Source organism: Geotrypetes seraphini, chromosome 1 (assembly GCF_902459505.1).
Source record: "Geotrypetes seraphini chromosome 1, aGeoSer1.1, whole genome shotgun sequence".
Lineage (NCBI taxonomy): Eukaryota > Metazoa > Chordata > Amphibia > Gymnophiona > Dermophiidae > Geotrypetes > Geotrypetes seraphini.
Window position 1 is genome coordinate 108,592,239 of NC_047084.1, and position 27,834 is coordinate 108,620,072.

Genomic DNA, 27,834 nt, shown 5'->3' on the forward strand with positions numbered 1-27,834 from the left:
TCGCCACTCAACGTCAATTCTAACATCGGAGAGGACGTTCTGGGCCAGCCAGGCAGCAATTGGCTGGCCCAGAACGTCCTCTCCGACATCAGAATTGACGCGGGTGGCGAGAGTTGGTCGGCCCCACAGGGAAAAGCAGGAAGAACTTGGCACCGGCCTGTTCCCAATGGCGGCGGTGGCACTCAAGTGGCTAAAGAGACGCAGTTTGCCAGCCTAGGGAGAACACTGGAGGGTGGCCAGCTGTGCACCCCCTTGGGGCGTAAAACCGGGGCAGACCGCCCCCACCCCCACCTTGGTATGCCACTGTCTGTACCTCACTCCCTCCCTATGACCAAAAATTCTTTCTTCTATTCCCCGTATACACAACCATCTCTTTCCCTCCCTTCCTCTCTCCCAAGTCCATGCCTTCTGTGTCCAAAAACCCATTCCCTCCCCCACCTCAGCATCTCTTTCCCTCCCTTCCTCTCTCCCAAGTCCATGCCTTCTGTGTGCAAAAACCCATTCCCTCCCCCACCTCAGCATCTCTTTCCCTCCTTTCCTCTCTCCCAAGTTCATGCTTTGTGTCCAAAAACCCATTCCATCCCCCACCTCAGCATCTCTTTCCCTCCCTTCCTCTCTCCCAAGTTCATGCTTTCTGTGTCCAAAAACCCATTCCCTCCCCCACCTCAGCATCTCTTTCCCTCCTTTCCTCTCTCCCAAGTTCATGCTTTCTTTGTCCAAAAACCCATTCCCTCCCCCACCTCAGCATCTCTTTCCCTCCTTTCCTCTCTCCCAAGTTCATGCTTTCTGTGTCCAAAAACCCATTCCCTCCCCCACCTCAGCATCTTTCCCTCCCTTCCTCTCTCCCAAGTCCATGCCTTCTGTGTCCAAAAACCCATTCCCTCCCCCACCTCAGCATCTTTCCCTCCCTTCCTCTCTCCCAAGTCCATGCCTTCTGTGTCCATAAACCCATTCCCTCCCCCACCTCAGCATCTCTTTCCCTCCTTTCCTCTCTCCCAAGTTCATGCTTTCTGTGTCCAAAAACCCATTCCATCCCCCACCTCAGCATCTCTTTCCCTCCCTTCCTCTCTCCCAAGTTCATGCCTTCTGTTCCAAAAACCCATTCCCTCCCCCACCTCAGCATCTCTTTCCCTCCCTTCCTTTCTCCCAAGTTCATGCCTTGTGTCCAAAACGCACTCCCTCCCCCTTTTGTCTCCCAGCCCATCTTAGCAACTTTCTCAGCAAAATGTAGCTCGAGCCACGTAGGCTTGTCTTCTATTTCCTGCCTGTCCCGCCGCGCACACATAGCCGATCGGAAATCTTCCCCGACTTCAGCGCTGACGTTGGGGAAGATTTCCGATCGGCTGTGTGAGCGGCAGGGCAGTCGGAGTAGAAGACGAAACTCGCGGCTCGAGTTATATTTAACCCCACGGGTCCCCCATCGTCCCCGTTCAGCTCTCTCCCCTGGTAGTACTGCCCTGATGGCGGCCCTGCGCGTGCCAGCTGCAAGGCCTTCGCGTGCCACAGTTGGCACGCGTGCCATAGGTTCGCCATCGCTGGCCTAGGACATAAGTGCCACACTGTGGGTGCCCAAGCATCCCTAATATTAATGTGATCGCATATGCACTACCGTAGTGCATACTGGGGGGGGGGGGGGAGCATCCACACCAGGTGCAGTTCATCAGGGGTGCTCCAATGCAATTATCTCTCCCTGTTTCAGCCTGCAAGCTTTTGGCCATCGGCAGCATTAATGAGCTGAACACACTGCCTGCCTCTGCGGGGACAGGAAGTTGAAGCAGAGAGAAAACGTCCATGGTTGCCAGAAGCAAAGTGTTCAGCTCATTAACGCTGCCAGTGACCCAAAGCTTACAAGCGGCAGAGAAAGAGGTATGAGAAAAGTTGCACCTAGTTGATTGGAGAGAGGAAGTGATAAAGGACAAAACTGGAAGAGAGGAAGGAAGAAAGGACCATCAGGGAAGGGAGAGGAGATAGGCCGGGCCATAGGGAAGGGAGGGAGGAAAAGGGAAGCAGAGAAGAGAGATGCAAAGGGACAGAGATTCCTTACCATGGGGTGGGGGCTGGGACAAGAAAGAAAAGGGAAGGGTGAGGAGAAAAGAGATGCCAGACCATGGGGAGGGGAGCATAGGAGAGAGATGACAGAGCATGGAAAGGGGGAGACAGGGATGTCAGACCATGGGCTATGGGGAGAGAGAGGGAAGAGATCCCAGTGCATGAGGGTTGGAGGAGATATGGAAGGGGGTAGAGATGCAACCATGGGAGGAAGAGAAAGAGACAGAGATGCCAGACCATAGGGTGGTGATGGAAGGGGAAAGGGTAGACAATATATGGAATGGACAAAGTAAGAGGGCAGATGCCATATGGAAGGGGCAGTGAAAGATGGAAGATGTTAAATGGAAGAGAGTGAAAAGCAGAAACCAGAGACAACAAAGGTAGAAAAAAATATTAGTTTTCTTTTTCTTTGTTGCTTTAGGATAAAGTAGTATTGTAGCTTTTGTTGATAATGGAAGTAAGGCAGGGGTGTCCGATGTCGGTCCTCGAGGGCCGCAATTCAGTTGGGTTTTCAGGATTTCCCCAATGAATATGCATGAGATCTATGTGCATGCACTGCTTTCAATGCATATTCATTGGGGAAATCCTGAAAACCCGACTGGATTGCGGCCCTCGAGGACCGACATTGGACACCCCTGAAGTAAGGTATTGGAAAAGTAGTACTGTAGCTGTGTATATAATGGAAATAAAGTGATCTTTTATCAGACTAATTTAAATATATTTTCAGCTTTTGGAGGCCACAGCTCTCTTCCTCAGGTCAGGATATCATAACTGCAGTACAATACTGTACTGTCCTCAAGAAGGCATCTGAAAGCTAAATGAAAAATGTACTAGTCTAATAAAAATGGTATTATTTTCCATTATTTCTGCTTGTTAAATAACAATCACCACTTAATAAATTATCTTTTTTTTTTTCAAATTTACATCTGCTATCTTTATAATTTGCACAGTATTAGGAGGCATGCATCACTGTTTCTGTGGTGTTGCATTGTATGCAGATTCTGGCTTCTTGGTGGTTCAGTTTAACCTTTGTCTACATATTTCTAATTTTAGTTTATTATTTTATTGTAAATCTCTTAGAAATCACTTATAAGCATTTTATCAAATTTTTAATTAAACTTGGAAACTTGATTACTTATTCCATTCTGGATGAGGCTGTATCTGTGTTTTGTGTGAATGAAAAAGACATTGATTGTGCACAGTCAACGCCAACAGAAACCCATCTGTACTAATCTGGCTTACCAAGATTTGTAACAGAACAGACACCAAGGAGGGTGTGGAAAACATGAAAAAGGATCTGCAAAAGTTAGAGGAAAGGTCTAAAGGCAAAGAGGCCGTATGACAAGGCAGTGGCTGTTGCCAGGATGCTGGGCTGTGTAGAAAGAGGCATAGCCAGTAGAAGATAAAAGGTGCTGATGCCCCACTTGGAGTACTGTGTTCAATTTTGGAAACCGTATCTGGCAAAGGATATATGACTTGAAGTGGTCCAGAGGAAGGCGACAAAAATGGCAAGTCTGCACTAGAGAACGACACAGGAAAAAAATCTGGCCTCTTCACCGCCCCGACACCACCATCCCCTTCACCGCCCTGTCCCCACAGCATCCATACAAGCCTCAGTACTGCAATATTTAGCTTATTCCTTCCTTATAAATCAAAGTTCTGTGAATTGGAGAAAGAGATGTTCAGCTGGCAGGGCTTTGTTTATAAATTTTTAGCAACACAACTAATATACTTTATCCTAAAGCAGGGGTGTCCAATGTCGGTCCTCGAGGGCCGCAGTCCAGTCGGGTTTTCAGGATTTCCCCAATGAATATGCATGAGATCTATTTGCATGCACTGCTTTCAATGCATATTCATTGGGGAAATCCTGAAAACCCGACTGGATTGCGGCCCTCAAGGACCGACATTGGACACCCCTGTCCTAAAGCAAAAAAAAAAAAGAAATAGAATTTTTTTTCTACCTTTGTTGTCTGGTTTCTGCTTTCCTCATCTTCTCATTCAATTCCTTCCATCCACTGTCTGTCTTCTCTCTGCACCTTCCATTTGCTCTGTTACTATGCCTCTCCCTTCACCCCCCCAATTGGTCTGGCACTCATCTTCTTCCCTCCGCTCCCCCATAGTCTGGCATCTCTGTCTTCTTCAATTCCAGCGTCTTCTCCCCACTCTCTCTTCCCCATTCCCTTCAGTGTCTTTTCCCCACTGTCATCCCCATTTCCCTTCAGCGTCTTCTCCCTACTTCCTCCACTCTACCTTCCCCAGGTCCCTTCAGTGTCTGTTTTTCTCCCTCCTACCTTTCTTCCCTTTCTCCCTCCCTGCCCCTTACCTTCGCTGCAGGGAATTTCTAAATGTTTCCTACCAGCAGCCGGAGTGTGGGTGCAGGAAAGGTCGTCTCTGATGCAACTTCCAGTTGCATCAGAGATGACTTAACAGCAGCCACATGTGATTTCAATGCTTCAGCTGCTGGTAAGAAGCACATTTAGAGAAATTCCCTGCCGCAAAGGTAAGGCAGGGAGGGAGATGCTTGGGCGGTGGCAGCAATCAGGATGGAGGGAGGGAGGGAGGGAGAAGCTTGGTCAGCGGCAATCAGGAGGGGAGATGCTTGGGCGGTGGCAATCGGGCGGCGGCTATCAGTATGGAGGGAGGGAGTGCAATCGGTGACCGCGCGCATTCCCTCCCTTCACTGCGGAAACAAGGCCATTCACTTCCTTTCTCTCCCCCAACAACCACTGTGTCATTCTCTAGTCTGCACTAAAAGACAAATGATGAGAGACTGGAAGCACTGAATATGTATACCCTAGAGGAAAGGACAGGGGAGATATGATTCAGATGTTCAAATACTTGAAAAGTATTAACGTAGAACAAAATCTTTGCCAGAGAAACCAGAGGGCATAATCTCAGGTTGAGGGGTGGTAGATTCAAGAGTAATGTTAGGAAATTCTTTACCGAGAGGGTGGTTGATGCGTGGAATGGTGAGAGTTCAAACAAGCATGGGATGAAAACAGAGTATCTCTAATCAGAAAATAATGGGGTATGCATCGAAGGAACTAAGGCCAGTAGTGGGCAGGCTTGCATGGCCTGTGTCCTGTATATGAACATCCAGTTGAGGATGGGCTGGGATGGTTTAGATCAGGGATGTCCAACTTGCGGCCCCGGTTGAGGGCGATGCAGCGTTTTCCTCTGCTGCCCCTGGGTGTTTACCGTCTTGCTGGTTCCCTCCTCTATCTTGCTGCAGCGTTTGCGCGACCCCAGAAACATTTTTTTCAGCCAATGCGGCCCAGGGAAGCCAAAAGGTTGGACACCCCTGGTTTAGATGATCTGGAGTGAGCTTTGACAGAGACTCCAGTAGATGCACAATACTGGACAGAGCTCTGGGTTTCTGGCCCAGAAATATCTAAGAAAAAGAACAATTTAAATTAAATGATAGAGAGTATATGCATGGGCAGACTGGATGGACCATTCAGGGCTTTATCTGCCATCATTGACCATGTCATTTCAATTTCCATATCATTTATAAATAAGTTAAATAGCACTGGTCCCAGTACAGATCCCTGTAGCACTTCACTTTTACTCTCCTCCATTGAGAAAAATGACCATTTAACCCTACCCTCTGTTTTCCATCTGATAACCAATTTCTAATCCACAATCGAACTTTGCCTCCTATCCCATGATTCTTTAATTTTCTCATGAGCCTTTCATGAAGAACTTTGAAAAAAAAATACTATATCAACCTGCTCACGTTTATCCACATCTTCAAAAAAAGTCCAGCAAATTGGTGAGGCAAAATCTCTCTTGGCTAAACCCATGCTGACTCTGTCCCATTAAATCATTATAATTGTTTCCACTATTTTGCCTGGCACTGAAGTCAGCCCTGTTTCCAACAATGGCCAATTCAAGTCACAAGTACCTGGCAAGATCCCAAGCAGAAAAACAGATTTTATGCTGCTTATCCTAGGAATAAACAGTGGGTTTCCCCAAGCCTCTTAATAATGGCTTATGGACATCTCTTTTAGAAAATTTCCCCCCCCCCCCCCAATTTTTAAAATCCTGCTAAGCTAACTTCTTTCACTACATTCTCTGATAACAAATTTCAGAGTTTAATTACATGTTGAGTGAAGAAATATTTTCTCTAGTTTGTTTTAAATCTGAGAAAGATAAGAGCAGAGATTCTTGAAGCTGGTTCTCTAGACTAGATCAACCCCTCAGAGGGCTGGTATTTAAGCTAAATAAAATTTGCAGATTAACCTGGTGATTACACCAATCAGATCTTTTCAAGATCTGGTGGGGATATCCTGAACAGCAGTTTTACTTAGTGACAGAGGATGATATTTTATTAAGGGTTGATAAACAGCCACATGACAAGAGCCCAAGTTGGGAAACCCTAAGGGTTACGTGTCTCATCGGTACCCTTCTCCTCTACTGCCAACTCCAAATGCCGACCCTTCTATCTTGCTGCACCATATGCCTGGAACAGAGTGCGCGAGTGCAGATCACTCTCAGGCAGTGTTCAAATCTAGGCTAAAAGTCTACCTTTTTGAGGCTGCTTTTAGCTCCTAATTCTTACCAGTGTCTGTTTTACCATTCCCTAACTCCTATTAGAAGTTTATTTATTTGATAACTCACCATTTCACTATGCAGAAGTATAAGCGGTACCCAATATATAAAAAGTAAATAGTAAAGGCCCACCCAAAAGAATCACATTTGTCTGTTTTGATGAGACTGAAAGCTCTATCGAGTAGAGATTGTCTCTTATACACAGCGCTGTACATTAAACGTATGTCTAGCAGCGCTATAGAAATTAGTAGTAGTGGATAGATGTTGCATGAGAATACCTGACGAATGTAACAAAAAAAAAAAAACAGCAGTGGTACATTAGTGTGGTATTATTTACAGCACAAAAGTATTAAGGCTTTAAACAACACAGAGCATGAGAATACCTGACATTACAGTCTGGTGTGGCTTCCGTTCCCTTTTTATCCTTTCCCTCAACCTCTCTCAGCTTGTCCCAAAATGAATAAAAATCCTTTAGGGGTATTAGTAGGTTTTGTTTTTACACATCGAAAATGCCACTGCTCCTAGTATGGTCACTATTGGCTCCTATATGCAGGTCCCTGAAGTTGTGCATCATGGGCCACTGCAGATGGGAAGCAATGAGTTTCTCCACGGAGACCTGGAGCTTTCCAAATTCATCGTGTCTACCGCCCCCCTCCTCCCCCCCCCCCCCAACAGATGTTAGGCAGCTTCTCACACGTATATAAAGTCTCTTTTCTGCAACAAGTCTTCTGGTTGGCTAAGCCCATATCGTGATTCAAAATAAAATAAGGCTATGGTTCCCACAAGAAGGCAATTCCTGATCAAAAAAACAAACACACAGAAGCAGATTACACCATCTAACAGAAAGACTAAAGAAAATCTGCTAAGCAATATCTTATTCTGTTCTCTCTTTTGTTTATAGAACTACAGCAGCAATGTCTGGGAATAGATGCATTTATATAGGTGCATATAAATCACCTATACAAACACAGTAACAGCACCAGATCCCACACCCACTCTGGAACAGGCTTCAAGATAAACATTCAGTCCTTTCAGCCATGCTTTCCACAGAACACTTACAAACATGTACAGTATTACAATGTTATATATACAATATATGTGAATGTACAGTATATTCTCATAATAAATATACTATACAGTATTTGTATAAAAAAACAGTCCACATTTTTGTATTGCTTTTCTTGTCTTTGATACTTTGTGAAAATAATCCAGCTTTCTCGTGCACACAGAGACGGAGTTATTGTGAGCTTCACAAGATGTTACATGAACTGTGCAGGAAAGTTTTGATCCCTTTTGGGAAAGAAAATTGATTGAGCACTGGTTGGAAAAATGACTGCAGTAAATTCAAGCCTTGTAGATCTTGATGCACACCTAGCACATAATAACGAAGAGAGGAAAGAGACCATCTTGCAAGCATACAGCAATGGCAGCCATGTTTCAGAAGACCCCTATCTCCATGAGGTAAGTGCTGGTTTCTAGAAGCATGGCCCTCATGTAGACTCGGAGGGTGTAGAAGAGTGTCAGGAAGTCCTGAGTACTGAAGAATGTGTCTCCCAGAGCAAATCCCAATGTAGAAGGAATAAATCCACGGCCATACTCCACCATCCATGTGCCAGCAGTCCACTGCACTGAGGTGGCTTCCCCTATTGTGTGAATTATAGTGTCACCTGCAAGTACACAAAGACAAATGTTATTAACTCTTGAAATGCAGGTAATATGCTATCTGCTCAGGGTTGTAAAAGTAAGAAATCTTTGAATCGTACATTAGCATTCCAAGCTGCTTTCTACGATGAATTTCAACCGTTGTTGCATAGTGCTTGCTCTTACAAACATTTTAGAACCCTGTTGAAAACTTACCTTTTCTCAAAGTACTTGGCCAACTAGTTTTATGCGTTTGTTATTTTTATTATTAATCTTTTGTTAAAGGCATTGAACTTATGGTTACGCAGTTTATAAGTATGATGTTATGTTATGTAAACTTTCTAAGTATCTAATCACCCTTCTCCAAAAAGCTTTAATCCTTGGGCAACAACAAAAAGCATGGATGAAGGACTTATCATTGCACTTACACCTCTCACACTGGGATGATTCCGACAGACCCCAACTTAAATAGTTCTATGTAAGTAAAATATACTCTATGTAATACTCGGAATTGACATTCACATAGCTCAGCTGAAGTTGATAAAGACGTAATACGACTGATGAGGCACCCCATTTCCAAATCCTGAGGTGAGATACCCAGATCCGGCATCCAGCGGACACACAAGGGCACCCATGATTTACTAGGGGAAATAAGATATAAGGCTTTTATGTTAGAGAATGACACGGTGACAAAATTCATCACCGTTCCCGTCCCCGCAGATAACTGCGGGAAATAATCCCATGTCATTTTCTAGTGTCTATTTCAATCTCAGTCCTCCTACACCAGCATTCTTCAAAGCAAAGCTTGCGGGTCAGTGGTTGTGGCCATTCATACTCTGATTGTTATGTGAGCCAAGGATAATGAAGCCATTGTGACATCACTGATGTCACTGGTGGAATGAGGCATTATGACATCACAATATCTGCTCTGGATACCAGAGACTGTCATTCTGTAGTGTCTGTTTCAACCTCAGTCCTTCTACACCAGCATTCTTCAAAGCAAAGCTTGCGGGTCAGTGGTTGTGGCCATTCATACTCTGATTCTTCCCTCTCTCCTTAAAGAATGACATGAAGATGGTTTCCCGCGGTTATCCGCGGGGACAGGAACGGTGATGAATTTTGTCACCGTGTCATTCTCTATTTTATGTATCATCTTCAAATCTATCAAAAGTCTTTGAGCTTATCTCCCAAGCCGACCTTCAGACCTTCTATATTTAAGAAGTTAACATAATGTTTCAACTGGAGATATGCAAAGTAGTCTCTAGCTTCGATCTCCTCCCTTTGCTGAAGATCCTGCCAAAATGTCAGGGACCCATCATTCCGGAGAACATGGGATAACAAAGTCAGACCCAGTTGTTCCTATCTCTGGAAGGTGGACTTGTCGCGACATGGTAAGAATTAAAGATTTCCACGAAGAGGTAGCTGGTCGGATACTCCTGGCATCCCCCCCTCACTATAACTCTCCAAGTGTCTCGCAAAGAACATATCAAGAGACTGGAGCGTAAATGAGTAAGGAGAAAAGACCTGGGGGCCTGAAGAGAATTCAAATGCCATGGGTAATACCATGCTAATTCATAATCAAAGCAAGTATATGTTTCTCGACCTATGATCCAGTCCCCAAGATATCGAAATAAACATGCCTGATTAAATTTTTGCATATCTGGAACTCACATCTCCCTTCCCACCCTCCCCACCCCAAGACCAGGACTCCAGCAAAGAATGAAAGGCCACACAGGGCTTCTTGCCTCCCTAGAGAAATTTGGACAAAAGGTCATTTAAGGCTTGCAGATCCTTCTTCAACAAACAGAGCGGTAAAATCTGTAAGACAAAGCCATTTTGGGAAAATTATCATATTAAATAACTGAATTCTACCATGAAGACCTAAGGTTTAGTTTAGTTTAGATAGGAAAGAGCTTCCAGGAGTCCAAGTGGAGGCAGGTATAGTCCAGTAACAAAGTCACATTAGTCTCTTTAAGATGAGTCGTAGACGGTGTTAATTGCACCCCCAAGTAGCGAAAGGAGTGGTCAGCCCATTTCAGGAGATGTCCCCTCTCCAATTCTCTCTCAGACGTTGCAAGGGCTAAAGATTTATCCAAATTCAATCCAGATTTATCCAAGTTTAATCCAGAGAAATCTCCATACTCTGTCATCACCTCCAACAACGCGGATAGAGAACATCCCGAGTCTGTGATGTGGACAGGAGATCATCCGCAAAAGCGGAGACCTTGAATTCCACTGCACCAATGCATACTCTGTGAACATCCGGGGTCTGCAAAATATCTCGTATCAAAGGATCCAAAGTAAGGATAAACAAGAGAGGTGAGAAGAGTGAGCATCCTTGATGAGTGCCTCATCTAATCTCAAAGAATTCTGCCATTGACCCATATGGAAGCTAACAGTGATACATAAAGCATAGAAATTTCATCGAAGAAAAACCCCTGGAAACCATAATGTCTCAAAGTATCAAACAAAAACTCCACGAGACACAATGAAAAACTTTTTCCACATCAAAACTTATGAGCAAAGATAATGAGCAACGTGCTCGAGTGAGGTAAGTATTCGTCGGAGATCACAGGTTACCTTTCGATCTTAACAAAACCTACCTGGGGATCTGCTATTAAATCAGGTAAGACACGGGCCAATCAATTAGTTAGAATTTTTGCAAACAATTTTGCCTCTATGTTCAAAAGGGATATAGGCCTATAAGAACTAGGTAAATTCAGATCCCGTCCTGGCTTCAAAAGAGCAATTATATGTTGTTCCCGTTAACGATGGACAAAGTCACACCCCATAATCATGGCAGGGATCTGATGAAGCACACTTGTTGTACCACAAGAGTCCCTAGATTCAGAAAGCAGGTGTTCTGCGCCAGATTCCAGAATGGCCACTCTGAAGCCCCCAATATCTCTCCTCACTTATCTCCCTCTATGCTCCCCCCCCGTGATCTCCGCTCATCGGGCAAGCCCCTCTTATCTCTACCCTTCTCTTCCACTGCCAACTCCAGACTCCGTCCCTTCTTTCTTGCGGCACCATATGCCTGGAACAGGCTACCTGAATCAATACGTCATGCTCCATCCTTGGCAGTGTTCAAATCCAAACTAAAGGTCCACTTTTTTGAAACTGCTTTTAACTCTTAACTTCCCCTCACTGCTGTCGGATACCTAGACCCATTGTATCATTTCCTCTATCATAATTTCCCCAACCCTGAAATGTCCTGTCTAAATTAGATTGTAAGCTCTTCTGTCAGTAACACGGCAGAGTGAAATCCCCGACGGACAAGGCCTAGCAGCCTGTTTAGAGTGCTGCCGGCCTGACGCTACTTCAGATGAAGGTAGGGCTCGCTCACGGATGGCGGGGAGGGAAGAATGGAGGGTCAGTAGGGATTCAGCTGCGTGGTGGGGTGCTCAAGGGTTCTGCTGCACAAGGGATGGGAGGGAGGGAAGGATAAAAGCTGAGCAAACTTCTGCTGCACAGGGGGGATGGGAGGGAGGGAGGGAGGGGAGGAAAGATGCTGCACATATGGGGGAGAAAAAGGAAAGAGGAAGAATTGGGGTGAAGGAGAGGAAGGGAGAGATGGTCATGTGCATACCCTGAAAATAAGACCTAGTGCCTTTTTTGGGCCCCAAATGAATGTAAGACACTGTCTTATTTAAGGGAAAACACGGTAGTAGATTTAAAAACAAAAAACTGAAGAAAATATTTCTTCACTCAATGTGTAAACTCGAATTCATTGCCAGAGAACATGGTGAAAAGCAGTTAGCTTAGTAGTGTTTAAAAAAAACCAAACAAACATTTAAAAAAAAAATAATTTCCTTAAGAAAAGTCTATAAACTATTATTAGGATGGAGTTAGGGATATCCACTGCTTATTTCTAGGATAAGCAGCATAAAATCTGTTTTATTTCTTAGGATCTTGCCAGGTACTTGTTATCCGGATTGACCACTGTTGAAAACAGGATACTGGGCTTGATGGATCTTTGGTCGGATCTTTGGTCTGTCCCAGTTTGGCATTCTTATGTTCTAATCTTAATACTTTGTTAAATTTCTATTTACATGAATACAATCAATTAAATACTCTTCTATGCTACTGCATACAGTGAAGTTACAAAGCATATGTCCAACACTGCTCTCAATTTGGCCCAAAAATCCCCTTGAAACTGATTCACAAGAGTGGAATTTCCCTTTGTAATTACCCCTTCGGTGTTTTGTTTTGTGAGTGAGGAAGGAGGAAGAAGAGCACGAAAAATTTAAGCAAAGGAAGGGAGGGACCCGACACCATCAAGTATATTCCCTAAAGTAGGCACCAGCCAGCCTAAACAACCTCAGGCTCTACTGAATCAGGAAACCTAGAAGAGGAGCTTGTGAGAAATTGAACATCGCCCGATGGACACAGATATAGGGCCCAATACGTATTCAGACTATGGGAGACAGCTGGCTCTCATGGTCTGTGGTGAACCTGGAAATTAAATACTGGCATTATATATGGCGACTGGCAATGAATTTCTGGTCTATTTTTGGCCAGCAGAGACATAGCTGGCTAAGGCAATATTTGGTTGCTGGCTGGCTAAGTCTTTGTGGTCAAATACAGACCTACTGGCAGGCTGCTGAATATTGGCGGTAACCAGCTATGTCACATGACATAGCTGGCCACTTACTTATTTGCTGAGCCAAATATTCAGCAGGAGATAGTCAGTGGATAGCCGGCTAAGTGCTATTTGGACGGCCAAATAGTGCGGAATTTGGGCCGGATAGTAAATAGTAAAGGGGAGGAAGAGAGTTACTGCATGTAGGGGGGAATAGAGAGGTTTGACCCAGGGCACGAGGGCGAGAGAGAGATTGTAGACAGTGGGAATGATACAGAAATTCGGGCGCCATTTTGTTTTACAATTGTTGCTGGCAAAATAACTCAGAGCTACACCGCAGGCAAGTTATATATTTTATTCAAATAACATTTACATTGTATTGTTTGTTTTGTTGCTTGCGGTTTTATTTGGTTTATTGACAGAATATTCTTACACGTAGCACCAACAGTCATAACATCATTATGTTATTAATATGAATATGTCCTCATTTGTCGTAAAAATATCGATATAATATTCTTTATTTTTCTCTCTTTTTTCAAGAAATTTTGAGCAAAGTGTATACCGGCACCTTATTTCTTATCGTTACCCCTGAAGAAGCCCGTTGAGCGAAACGGTTGGGCCTCCGTTGGGATATTAAGATAAGTGCTTGGTTCATTTCACATTATAGAAAGCCTGAAAATAAATCTGCCGGCTTTAACTTGCTCTTTAGCAATTTGAGAAATTTTAAATCACAATATTACAAATTACTATATATCACATATTGCATTATGAAAATGAGTAAAAAAATATTTTAAATTGCTCACACAGTGGTTTTGGACTGGTGATGAAAACCTAACCCCGTTTGGTTATAACTTTATTGACAGAGGCAGAGGAAGAGAAGGTAAAGATGGATGGTGAGCACAAAGAAAGAAGAAAATGTCAAATGGGCAGTGAGTTAACAGAAGAAAGAAAACAGAGCCTGGGACAAACATGATATGAATAATTAAAATGACCAGACAAAAAGGTAGAAAAATAATTTTATTCTCTATTTTGTGATGTACAATATGAAATGTGTAGCCTGCCAAAGCTGGTGCTAAGGCAGCGAGCATGAGCTAGGACCTAACAAAGGAAATGCCTTTTTAGTTTGGTTTTAAATCACAGCGCCGGCATGGGGTTGGAGAGGGCAAAGGGGGGTGGGGTGGGTAAAGAGGCTACAAAATAAACCCGCCAGGACATTTTGAAAAAAAAAAAAAAAACCCACCCGATTGGGCGGGAAAAGTGAATCGAATTGATCAATTCAATGGGCCAAATGGAATCAAATGATTTTTCCCTGAATCAGGCATCACTGCCTTTCAGTGGACTGATGCATTCTTACTTTAGGCTTCCCCAAAACTCAACGAGGGGGGGGCCCATTTTACTTGCAAAGCTTGTCAGAAAAACATCCCCTACTGTTTGGCTCAAACTAATCTTCCATCAGTGCAATCGGTAGAGTTGGTAGAGAAACACACAAGAGCTCTCCCAGTAGTTAGCCCCAACCTATAAAAATAACCTGGCAGTGGACTGTTTACAAGTTTGGGAAGAGACTAAAGATGCTCCTCTTTCAGGATGCCTTTAATAGATAGTAAGATTAGAATAACATAACTTAACAGCAGATTTCTAGAACGCATAACCCTTAGTTCAATGCGGTTAACAAAAGATTATGGAATAAAGTGATATACAGAAATTTAGTTAACCAAAAATTTGGAAAAAAGAAAAGCTTTCTATAAGGTTCATAAGATGTCGATCTAATCAATAATGGATGTAAATCTTTGTCGTAATAAGCTGCTCGATAGGAAAGATAGTGCCCATGATGTTTCTTGCTTTTACAACCCTTAGCTGAAGGGAACGTAAATAGGGCATGGGATTTTCTACTCTTCTCATGTGCCATGATAACACCAAAAGCGACTTTTATAAAAACAGTGAAACCTCAGTTTGCGAGCAAAACACTCAGCAAACTTTTGTCTCACAAACCGAGCACTGCCCTGATACACGAGCACTTACAGCTGCAGGAAGCGCTGCTTCAGGAGGGATTCCTCTTCCATCTGCCAGACAGCCTTCCACGTCAGGTGCCTTCCGCATGTTAGAGAGCCTCTATTTGAGCCTAAGCAGCCAAGTGCCGTCCCACCTGCACGTTGCATATGATCACGCACAATCTCAATCATCTACGCAGTGCGTGATCGTATGCAACATGCAGGTGGCTCAGCACTCGGCTGCGTGGGCTCTCTTGGCCCTCCAACATGTGGAAGGCACCCAGCGTGGAAGGCTGACTGGCGGACGGAATCATAATACCCCTGACGCGGCGCTGTGTGGGCTCAGGGGTTCTTCAGCGGCTGGCGGACAGAAGAGGCATCCCCACCCCCCGAAGCGGCACTGCGGGGTTCTCCAGCGGCTGGCGGACGGAGGAGGCAACCAACAGATACACATCCCTGGGCCACCCCTCACCACTTCCTCGGCACCTTTTGGGTTCTGGAACAAATTGTCAGCATTGCCATTATGGCCTATGGGGAAAGTTGCTTTGATATACGAGTACTTTGGATTATGAGCATGCTTCTGGAACGAATTATGCTCGTAAACCAAGGTACCACTGTATAAGCATCCCAGCTTAAAGATCAGCAAGTTGAAGACCACACTGAGTTGTTTTGCCTGTAATCTAGAGGCAGTCCTGGGCTGTAGCATTTTCTATTCCTCTCAGAATACCATGGTAAGTGTGTGCTCCAAGCCACTGTGGTCTCATCCTTCACTGGCAACTTTTTCCTGCTAATGCCATAAAGGCTCCTCATATATAAGAGCCTGTTAACTGAATTATCCAGGGCTTAATCTGTTCTGAAATGCAAGCACTCCCTTCAAGAACCACTAGGTCTATAAATACCTCTTTTCAGAACAGCACAGCCAAAATTTTGCATCATCTTCCCTGGGATATGTGGACTAGAGAATGACATGGGGACAAATTTGTCCCCATCCCTGCAGGAACTCAATTTCTGAACCCACGAGTTTTGTCGCTGTCCCATTCCTGTAAGCTCTTCCTTAACCACGCAAGCCTCGAACACTTATGATTTTAAAATGTTTTAGGCTTCCGCAGGTGAGGACAGAGCTTGTAGGAATGGGGAACAGGAAAAGAACTCGCAGGGACGGGACGGAAAAATGATTTCCAACAGGGACGGGGAAAAATTTGTCCCCGTGTCATTCTCTAATGTGGACAGGATCTGATCTCATGGACTTCTGTCAGGAAGGAATATAGATCAATCACTGGGCATCAATTAGCAACACCAGCTGGATCTTTTCTTTAATGGAAATATATGAAAAGCAGACTCGCCTGGATAATAAACTTCACTTTTGGTTGTCCCTTCCTTCCACTGTCTGAAGGTCCCCGAGATGATGGTGTCTGAAATCTCCACCCAGTATCGCCCTGTAATAGACATTATGGCATAATATGCTATTTAGAATATTATCACAATACATAGTAAAACATCTTAATAGACAACATGGGATGTAAGCATAAAAAGTATGCAAACATATACAGATAAAGCACAGTTACTTACATGTAACGGGTGTTAACGGAAGACGTCAGGCAGATATTCTCACATGTGGGTGACATCCACAGAACTGGATATGGACAGTTTAAACTTTTCAAAATCTCGAGACTGCCCATACCACGCATATGTCGGTAGCTTCCCACCTGAGGTAGGCTCACGGGACCATGAGTTCAGTAAAAAAAGCTAAGAAGCCAACTAGGGGAGGTAGGAGGGTTGTGAGAATATCTGCCTGCTGTCCTCAGATAACTTGTGAAAGAAAAAGTTGGTGAGGTACCATATGTGGAGCTCTTAATGGACACTGAAGGAAAGTCAAGGGGATTCATGGTTGAGTTTAAACAAGAAAATATGAGAAAGGCTGCTGAAGTTTTGAACAAATATATGCTTTTCTCTCCTCAAAAATGGATTTCCTGTCCTATTAACCCTCTTTCTTCCTCCCCTCTTAAAGTCAATCAATTTGTACTTTTGCTTAATCTTTGTAAACCGCATAGAACTTCACAGTATTGCGGTATGTAAGCTGTTATTATTATTATTAATAGAAGACCTCTGAAAGCTAAAGAAGATCCTGATGGAGAACATGCCAGAAGATCAGTGCACAAAATGATAAACAGCATGGGAGGCCCTGGTCCTAAGGGTTTCGTGGGTCCAGGTCCTATGGGAGAACTTGGTCCCATGGGAAGACCACTTGGACCTGGTGTCAACATTCCCCCCCCCCCCCAGTATCCTCAATAACTGTAACATTCCCAATGAAGTCATCCATGCTTTACAGACTGAGAGGCTTGGCAGTACAGTGTTTATTGCAAACCCTGACTATAAGGTTACTTGGAAGAAGTTGAAGGAAGTATTCAACATGGCTGGTGCTGTGGTGCGAGCTGAAATACTAGAAGCCAAAGAAGGGAAAGGTCATGGAATTGGCAGAGTTACTTACCTAGGAAGAAGTCAATGAAGCTGTGCAAGCTATCTGTATCCTTCTAGCTTTGTGTAACTTTTTTTTATATAATTAGTCTCTAATAGAACATTTGATTTTGTAATTGCTTAAAATTCAATTTACGTGCTAATTAGATGTGCCATAAATACTGTTCACATTTATCAACCTGCTATCAAGAGCTTTCAGCACATTGCAGTCACAGATGTTCAAGTCAATAGTCTTTGTCTGGGATGTTTTAGTGAAACAAGGATTTTATACATGCTAACTTTGTTACTAATTCCTCTATTATGTATGTTTAACCTGTAACGAAAAACAAAGCAGGAACTGCAGACTATGTACAGGATGCAGGCAAAGAAATGCAGTAAATCTACAACCTTATTACCAACCAAGGGATTCACACAGGCACTTGTTTGATTTTTTTTCATTGCGGTTTGTTTCAATACCTTATCCACCATAGACCCCTGATGAAGGCGTGTTATCCGAAACAACAGACCGCGTCGGGTCCCTTGGTTGGTAATAAGGTTGTAGATTTACTGCATTTCTTTGCCTGCATCCTGTACATAGTCTGCAGTTTCTGCTTTGTTTTTCATTTTGGTGCTCGGTTCACTGCAGATCTGGTTGGATATTTTCTTTTTTGTGCTTAACCTGTAACCCATTCTGAGCTCTTTGGGGAAAACGGGATAAAACACAAATTTAAATAAATAAAATATACAACAAGCAGGCAGCATATTCTCACATGTGGGACTCCGTACCTGAAACCAAAGGGTTGGAGGGAAGCTGGGTTCATGTAGAGAATAAATTTTGCAAAACTGCTCGGCTGAACAGACGATCACGGCTGGAAAGATTTTCTAAACAGTAATGGGATGTGAAAGTATGAACTGAGGACCAAGTAGCTGCTTTACAGATGTCCTCAATGGGAGTGCAACGTACATGAGCTACTGAAGTTGCTACTGCTCTAATGCTAGCATAGCAAAAACATACAGCCCACGAACCATGTGGCAATTGTCCTCTTGATAACTGGAGCTCCAAGCCTGTTAGGATCAAATGGCCAGAACAGCTGAATGGATTTTCTGTGAGGTTTTGTCCTATCTAGGTAATAAGCGAGAGCATGTTTACAATCCAATGTGTGGAGTGAAGCCTCACCAGTATGAGAATGTGGTCTTGGGAAGAAGACAGGAAGAACTTTAGGCTGGTTCAGATGAAATTTGGAGACAGCCTTTGGGAGGAATTTAGGATGAGTTTGGAGAATGATACTGTCGTGGTAGAACGTTGTATATGAAGTGTCTGACACAAGCACTTGTATTTCATACGCTGACTTCAGAAAATCTCTGAAGACCCGTCTCTTCAACACCACCTAAGCTCTCTCCCCCCACCAGTTATAATCCCCCTCGAAAGTCCTTCCCCTTCCTTTTCCCTTCCCCCAACGCTTAATGCTGTACACCTCTCTTACGCACATTGTATATATCTAGCTGTAAACAGCATTGATCTCTTGTATACTGTTCATATGATATCATCCTATATCTTAGTGCAGTGATTCCCAATCCTGTCCTGGAGGAACACCAGGCCAATCGGGTTTTCAGGCTAGCCCTAATGAATATGCATGAGAGAGATTTGCATATGATGGAAGTGATAGGCATGCAAATTTGCTTCATGCATATTCATTAGGGCTAGCCTGAAAACCCAATTGGCCTGGTGTTCCTCCAGGACAGGGTTGGGAACCACTGTCTTAGTGTAACATCCTGTATCTTATTGTAAACATCCTGTACCTGTTCACTTGTTAATATCCTGTACCTTATTGCAAACACCCCTAGTACCTGCTCACTTTGTATTATCCTGTATCCTATTGTTAACACTGTACTCTCTCTAGACACGACTCTCATTGTAAACCACTTCGAACTTAGGGTATAGCGGTATATAAGAAATAAAATTATTATTATTATTATTTCACTGACTCGACGTGGCGAAGTGATGGAAATGAGGAAGACCACTTTCCAAGTGAGATATTTAAAAGACTAAGACATTAGTGGTTCAAAAACTTAAATTTTCTTAAAAATATTGTTTAGGGCTGGTCTGAACAGCTAGAAAGCAAAGCCTAATTTGGAGGAGACTGTGGCGCAGTGGTTAGAGCTACAGCCTCAGCCCCCTGAGGTTGTAGGTTCAAACCCCACGCTGTTCCTTGCGACCCTGGGCAAGTTACCTAGTCCTCCACTGCTCCAAGTACATTAGGCAGAGTGTGAGCCCACCGGGACAGATAAGAAAAATGCTTGAAATACCTGTATGCAAACTGCTTTAAATGTGGTTGTATAACTACAAACAGTTCCTTTCCCTTTCCCAAATTTGACCTAACTTCCCTATAGCCTACAGACCCAAAGCTACCCCAGAACTAACCATAGCACCAGCAAAAACAGCTAAAGCCTCAACTTTGAATCAGTGAAATCAATAGAGCCATAAAAATATTACACAGGACAGAGGTGAGTACTGAGTCTTGTGGCATCCCATACTTCAGAAGGCGAGGATGAAAAATTAATGTGAACTGTGAATGTGGTGTCTTAAAGGAAGTAAAGCCAAATAATTTGAAAAACATTCTGCAAAAGTCTTAAAAGGGAAAGATAAAAGATCAGTAGAGGGTGGTCTATCAAATTAAAAGCATATGTAACACGATGGCTATAGCAATTCATACCTTGTCCCCGGTCAGAGATCAGGAATAAATTTGAGATGAGAGAAAGATCTAGATTTGGTTTCTTAAAATGTGTTCAAAATGAACAGACATTTTCAAGATAGGAAGAACAAGATCCAAAGTAAGGCTGGAAGGGAGCACAGTCCTAACAGAAGGAAGCAGAGCAGGAGAATCTTTTGCCCTGGCTCAAATAGAAACCAAGACCTGTTTGGACAAAAAAATAAAAAAAAATCTCAATTTATAGTCAGGTATACATGGTTTTCAAATTTCTCAGCCTCCCATCTACTGATACAGGAACACAACCCATTTGTTCAGGCTGCTCATCTGTAGAACAAAAATGATGGGGAAGGGAGGAGACATATCAACCTACAACCTGCAATAGTCCATGGTAGCTCTGAAGGGAAACCAGCTCTCAGCCAACAAATAGGAGAAAAGAGAGGAGAGAGAAAGTGCGAGTGAGCAAGCAGTTATGAAAAACAAAACCTAATAAAGCTTATTTTTCTTCATACCGTATTTCCCCATATATAGGCCGCCCCTTTGTACAGGCCAGGGGTAGGCAATTCCAGTCATCGAGAGCTGGAGCCAGGTCAGGTTTTCAGGATCTCCGCCATGAATATGTACGAGATGGATGTGCATGCACTGCCTCCTTGAGATGCAAATCGATCTCATGCATATTTTTTGTGGAAACCTGACCTGGCTCCGGCGCTCGAGGGTCGGAATTGCCTACCCCTGGTAAAGGCTGTAGGAAATGCTGATTTAAGTTTTAAAACTCTTAGATAAGCCACCCCCTTGTTACTAGCCACGGCTTATCTAAGAGTTTTAAAACTTAAATTGGCTTAAACAATGGGGTGGCCTACACATCACCCCTCCCCCCTTTAAATACCTCCCTCACTGGTAAATACCTCATGGACAGCTGTCGGCTGTTTCACCCTGCGCCCCTTCCTGATTGTCTGGTGTCGTGAGAACCGACAGCAGCCAATCAGGAAGGGGCACAGGGCGAGGCTTCAGATCACAAACATCGCTCCTGCCTTGCACAGTGTGATTGGAAGAAGGAAGCCGTCCATGAGGTAATTATCAGCGAGGAGATGATGTATAGGCCGCCCCATTTAAGCAAGCCGCACCCATTAAGCCGGTTTGCAAAACCCATGTATAGGCCGCGGCCTATATATGGGGAAATATGGTACTTACGTAATGGTATTCTTTCCTGCACGGTATTTATAGAAGATAGAGGGCTGGATTTACACCTCATGCACTTGTCAATAGAAGGTCTTCTAATCTTCCCCAAGATACTTTCTTCACTACCACCAGGAGGAAAGTAGTGTTCAACTGCGGCTGCTTCCTCCTCCTCCTCTTCAGTCAAATTCAATCTGAGATCTGGATCATATGCTGCCTAGATGTCCTGTGACACAATAGGCCCTATGCAGCTCAGACTTCAAATTGAAGCTGAAAGAAATGACACATACAAACTTGTTCTTCTCCATCTGGCTAGACTGCAGGGATCTCAAAGTCCCTCCTTGAGGGCCGCAATCCAGTCAGGTTTTCCCCAATGAATATGCATGAGATCTATGTGCATGCACTGCTTTCAATGCATATTCATTGGGGAAATCCTGAAAACCCGACTGGATTGCAGCCCTCAAGGAGGGACTTGGAGATCCCTGTGCTAAAGGGAAGGAAATTTGTGGAACCACACTGATTGTGCCCTTCACACTACAAGCACCCCTAGGCATATGTCTGTTGTGCCTAATGGGAATTCCAGACCTAAGGACAGGTTAGTCAAGAGGAGTGTGGGGACGACGACATGTGGTAGGGAGACAAGACTATGAACCAAGTCAGTGTCTGTTACCTGAATGTCCCCCAGTGTCGACAGCAGTACCAAATAGCAGCACATATTCTGTAAGCGAAGCATGTAGCAGGCACATGGATCCCATCCAACCTCCGGCATTCACAAACACCCACTGCAAGTCTTCATCCTTCAGTATATGACCTGGGTGCTTCTTTCGCAGCTCTGTAATGATCTTGGAGAAAGCCACTTCATAGTCCAGACCTGAAATGGAATGGAGGCGTTTCAGAAACCGTAAACCTCCTCAACTTAAAAAAAATTCATAAATTACCAAAACAAATTAACAAGGTTTTCGCTAGTGTGGAGAAACAGGCGGGTGCAAATATCAGCTGGGAGATGGGACGGTCGAAACGCACTAGAACTGGCCTTGAATATAACTTGCAGCATTTACTTTAACCTACATTAGGTACCATTAGGTGTTGTCGATTGAAAACGTACTAGATTATAAAAGCAGGGACCAATCCTGCTGCTCCACTTGCTCATACATCTCACCTAACTAGAAATCAACTGTCAGTGGGCAGCAGTCTACCGGTGAACTTCTCAAACGAGTCTCTAAACAAAACACTAAGGGCTTCTTTTACGAAGCCGCGGTAGCGGTTTAATGCGCGTAATGGCGTGCGCTAAAATGCCGGCCGCGCTGGCCGCTACCGCCTCTTGAGCAGGCGGTAGATTTTTGGCTAGCGCGGGGGTGAGCGCGTGATGAAAAGTCGCACGCGCTGAAGCCGCTATCGCGGCTTCATAAAAGGAGCCCCAAGTTTTGAAGCTCATCAAGTGTGTCACTGTGCAAAGCTTCGGCTTAAAGTGGCCCAACAACGAGTGGACGCAGTAAACCCCGACTGGGGTGGGTGGGGGGAAGGGCGATCGAGCACCAAAACTTGGGAACTGCGGTTTTAACTAGTATTAATTTCTAACCCGCCTAGCCACAAATCTAAGCGAGGAACAGAGAGCAACATGCTAAAAACAAAACAGCATCACATACAAAAAGATACAACGAAAGAATTTAAGGGCTCCTTTTATGAAGCCGGGTCAGCGGCTTTAGCTAGCCAAAAAACCACTGCCTTTCTAGATGAATCATCGTTGAATATTTTAATACATTCGCTAGTCATATCAAAAATTGACTACTGCAATGCCCTGTATAAGGGAGCTACCTTAAAATAAATACGTAGACTACAAATTCTCCAAAACACAGCAATAAAAATAATCACTAAAAGGAAAAAAATTGATCATGTAACTCCCCTTTTAAAAGAAAAGCATTGGTTACCTGTAAACCACAGAATCACATACAAAATAGCATTACTCACACACAAACTATTAATAAACAAGGACCCTGCATTCTTAGAAAAATTTCTAATCCCTTATACTCCTACAAAATCTTTTAAGATCTGAAGAAAAATCTTTACTTAGTAGTCCCCTCGCTAAAACTCATTTATTCAAGGAGAGAGATGATTTTTTTTCAGTTACAGCCCCGCAAACCTGGAATTCACTCCCGATCAATATAAGAGAAGAAAAAGTACTTAGCAAGTTTAAAAGTCTTCTAGAAAGCTGGCTTTTCAAGGACGCTTTTAACCGATTCATTTAAATTTCACCGTAGTAGGATATTTCAGTGGCACAGAAGTACTGTTAAATGAAAATTAAGTGGGTATCCTTCCCCAACCTCATGTTTCATTACCTACCCCTTTTTATTTGTTTAAGAATTGTATTTATTCCTTTTTTTTCCCTCTCCTCCCTTTTCAAACGTATTATTTTATAAAAACTGTATTAATTGTCTTGTTTTTTTAAATTTTCTATATTAACTTAATTTTTAACTAAACGTAAATCGCATTGGATTTGGATTTTGCGATCAAATCAAATATTTTAAATAAACTTGAAGAGGAGGCGGTAGCGGCTAGCGTGGCCGGCGGTTTAGCGCGCGCTATTACGCATGTTAAAGCGCTAACGCGCCTTCGTAAAAGGAGCCCTAAGTACATTGCATTAGAGATTTCTATTCCGCCACTGCCTTGCGGTTCAAGGCCGATTACAAAAAAACATATTACCAAAAGAAGATATCTGGTAATTTCTAGAGGAGACAAAGGGTTCTTGTTACTAAGGTGCGCTAGCGTTTTTAGCGCACGCAGGAAATTACTGCGCGCTACGCTCAATGCTGGCTTTAAGGTCTAGCGCGCTATTCCGCGCGTTAACGCCCTAGCGCAGGGATCTCAAAGTCCCTTCTTGAGGGCCGCAATCCAGTCGGGTTTTCAGGATTTCCCCAATGAATATGCATGAGATCTATGTGCATGCACTGCTTTCAGTGAATATCCATTGGGGAAATCCTGAAAATCCAACTGGATTGCGGCCCTCAAGGAGGGACTTTGAGACCCCTGCCCCTAGCGCACCTTGGGGCTCCTTTTATAAAGGTGCGCTAGCGTTTTGCACGCATTGGATTAGCACGCGCTACCCGAAAAACTACCGCCTGCTCAAGAGGAGGCAGTAGCGGCTAGCGCGGGCTAAGACCATAACGCACCTTTGTAAAAGGAGCCCAAAGAGTAGATAAGGCTGCTTTGGGGAATTGGGAAGGAGCTAGCAGTATAAAACGCACATACAATAGGATATGCGGACTATAAATTATTGAAATCAATAAGTCTTCCACCCTTTCCTAAAATGTAAAAGCCTAGTGGTTTGGCGCATTCCAAAGTAGTAGCTGTCGTTCACTATTGAATTTCTTTTCAAACACTTCAAAGCAACGCACGATAGTCAGGAAAACAATTAAATTTATTGATAAACTAACAGATGTTCCTATAATGAAATCTACTTTGCAGTCCTTATGGTTAAACTCTAAGATTCAAATAGGCGGTGCTAGGATCGCCTGGAATAATTGGATGCAGGCAGGTATTCGGACATTGGATGATGTTATAGCTAATGGGAAACTGCTTGATTTTTCACGGCTGCAGCAATCATTTGGCATTTTAAAATCTCAACAATATAGGGGGTTGCAGCTGAAGCAGGCCATTCAAAGTGGGTTCCCTGAATGGAAAAACTTAAAAACTTATTATAGCTTGCAGATCCTTTGCTACCAGAGAGATTTAGTAGGACATCAGGCTGCCCAGTGGTACAAATTAATTTTTCAATTCTTGAATAAAAAGCCAAAAAATAGTCTCAGGGATATTTGGAGCATGGAGATAAAACAGTATATTTCTGTATCTCGATGGCCACGAATTTGGACTTGGAGGTTGAAATGTACAGCGTCAGCATCTATAAGGCAAACATGGTTATTTTTACTGCATAGGATTTTTTGGACCCCCAGTTCGATTACAAATATTGGATAATTCTAAGTCTAATTAGTAGATGCTGGCATTGTCATATTAATATAGGGACTATTTGATCATCTGTTATATTTTTCTCCATTGATACTTGATTTCTGGAGGTCAATCTGGGGACAAATAAATCTTATTCTTGATTCATCTATTCCATTATCTTATGAAGTCGTAATTTGTGGCACATTGTTACAGGTAAAGCCTGTTTTGGATAAATATAAAAGCCGTCTTTTATTGATCATGACAGGAATAGCCATCCAAATGATCACGAAAAACTGGAAATGTCATGACAGACTCAATTACACATTCCGATGGGCAAGTGTGTGTAACACATATAAATGTGAAAGAATGCATGCGGAATGTTCGAGTTTTAGTATCGTATTTGGTTCATAGTCTTAAGCACGCGAGACAGATGTGCGCTGACAAACGAGCACCGACAATTCAGCGCGCTGCAGAAAAACTTTCTTTTAAAGTGCTCTGACGGGGGGTGTTGGTGGGGAACTCCCCCACTTTACTTAATAATAATAATAATTTTATTCTTATATACCGCCACAATCTTGCGACTTCTAGGCGGTTTACAATGAAGAGAAACTGTACAGACAGCGAATTACAGAGTATAGCATTGAACATCTAGTGATAGTAACAGGAGAGTTACATGTTCTGTGTATTACACGGTTTCACAATGAGTAGCATTATACCGTCGACGGTATTCAGAGCATTAGTAGCAATAGTGATCACGCTGGCGTTGGGGGAGGGTTGTAACTGTACATTATACTAGAAACTTAACTTTTTCTCTATTTTTTAGGAAAAAAGTTAAGTTTTCAGTATAATGTGGGGGGTTACACCCCCCAACACGGCAGCGCAATCCCTATTAAGTAGAGTGGGGCCGTCAGAGCCCTTTAAAAGAAGGTTTTTCTGCAGCGCGCCTCTGTCTTGTGCTGAACTGTCAGCGCTCGTTTGTCAGCGCGCCTGTCTCGCGCGCTTAAGACTGGTCACCACGTATTTAATAAAGTATGGAGCCCATTGACTGATTTTGTTAACATACAATTTAGGATTTAGGAGTGATCATTAGCAATGATATGAAGGCTGCTAATCATGTGGAGAAGGCTTCGTCCAAGGCAAGACAAATGATGGGCTGCATCTGTATGGGTTTTGTCAGCAGAAAACCTGAAGTCATAATGCCACTATACAGATCCATGGTGAGACCTCATCTCGAGTATTGTGTTCAGTTCTGGAGTCCACACTACCGGAAAGATGTGTTGAGAATTGAGTCGGTTCAGCGAATGGCTACCAGGATGGTCTTGGGGCTCAGGGATCTCACGTATGAAGAAAGGCTAAAAAAACTGCGGATGTACTCACTGGAGGAGCGAAGAGAGAGGGGGGACATGATTGAGACCTTTAAGTATATCACGGGGCGTATAGAGGTGAAAGATGATATCTTCAGTCTTACAGGGCCCTCGGTCACCAGAGGACACTCGCTGAAAATCAGGGGAGGGAAATTTCAAGGTGATGCTAGAAAGTACTTCTTCACCGAAAGGGTGGTCGATCACTGGAACGAGCTGCCTCAGCAGGTGATTGAGGCCAACAGCGTGTCAGATTTTAAGAGAAAATGGGATATTCACGTGGGATCTATAGGGAAGTAAAAGTCGGGGAGTGGGTCATTGGTATGGGCAGACTCGATGGGCTATGGCCCTTTTCTGCCGTCAATTTCTATGTTTCTATGTTTTCTTTCTTAGATTTCCTTGCACATCCAGGGTGGGGGGAAGGAAGGGAGGGTTTTTAAAAAAAATTTAATTATCATCACTGCACCATCACTGCACTAATAATAACAAAAGAACCTCCACTATGACCACCTATTAATTCTTTTACAAACCACCTCACCCTCAACAACCCGTTAAATGTTTAAAAGATCTACAACTTACCTCTCTAGCTAATCATTGTAACTCTGTTTTTTATTTAAATTAACCTTTTGTAATCCGCCTTGAACTGCAAGGTAATGGCGGAATAGAAATCCCTAATGTAATGTAATGTAATAATGTTGTAATACATAATATGATTTGATATAAACTGATCCCTTGAACTGTTAATCTCTAGCTTTCATCCTGTTAAGTTCAATCAATTTGTAGCATCTTTTAATCTTTGTAAACTGCACATAACTTCACAGTCCTGCGGTATATAAACTATTATTATTATTATTATTATTAATAGTTGGAAGAAGGGTGGGGAAATTGATTGTTTTCTTTAATATTTGTGTGAGATGGTGCATTTGATGTAATCTTTTTATGTTATATTATTTGTAATGCGCTGTCAAAGATTGAAAATTAATAAAGATTTATAAAAAAAAACAAAAAAAACCATCCACCCTTTCCTAGTGGTTTGGCCCGTCGTTCACTATTGCATTTCAAAGCAACGCACGACAGTCAGGCCCGTCGCTCGCGTTACGCCTCTGGCGCCCTGCCCCGAGCGCTTTTTCCCTCCCCTTGACAGCCGCCGCCGCCTCTTACCCGCGTGCTTCCGGGCCAGCGAGGCCACCTCCTCGTGACAGAAGACGTACGACTTGGTGCCGAGCCACAGGCGGACGAGGTGCAGCGTCAGGAGGCCGAGCGCGAGCAGCAGCAGCGCAGCCCGCAGAGCGCGGGAGCCGAGCAACCACATCACCGCCGCGTGCAACGGCCGGCGCGCGCGCCGCCAAGGTCCAGGGCCGCTTTTTTTTTTTTCCAACACAGCA

General features: G+C 43.5%; 1 protein-coding gene across 1 annotated transcript; it reads right to left on the reverse strand.

Annotated features, from left to right (window-relative positions):
* Positions 1-6,911: 6,911 nt before the first annotated feature.
* Positions 6,912-27,799, reverse strand: SIGMAR1 (sigma non-opioid intracellular receptor 1). The gene is made up of 4 exons (XM_033935669.1): positions 27,611-27,799; positions 21,820-22,020; positions 16,155-16,247; positions 6,912-8,267 (listed from the first exon to the last, which is right to left on the reverse strand). The coding sequence occupies exons 1-4, from the start codon at positions 27,759-27,761 to the stop codon at positions 8,038-8,040; spliced, it is 675 nt and encodes a 224-aa protein (XP_033791560.1). The 5' UTR covers positions 27,762-27,799; the 3' UTR covers positions 6,912-8,037.
* Between the last annotated feature and the right edge of the window lie 35 nt (positions 27,800-27,834).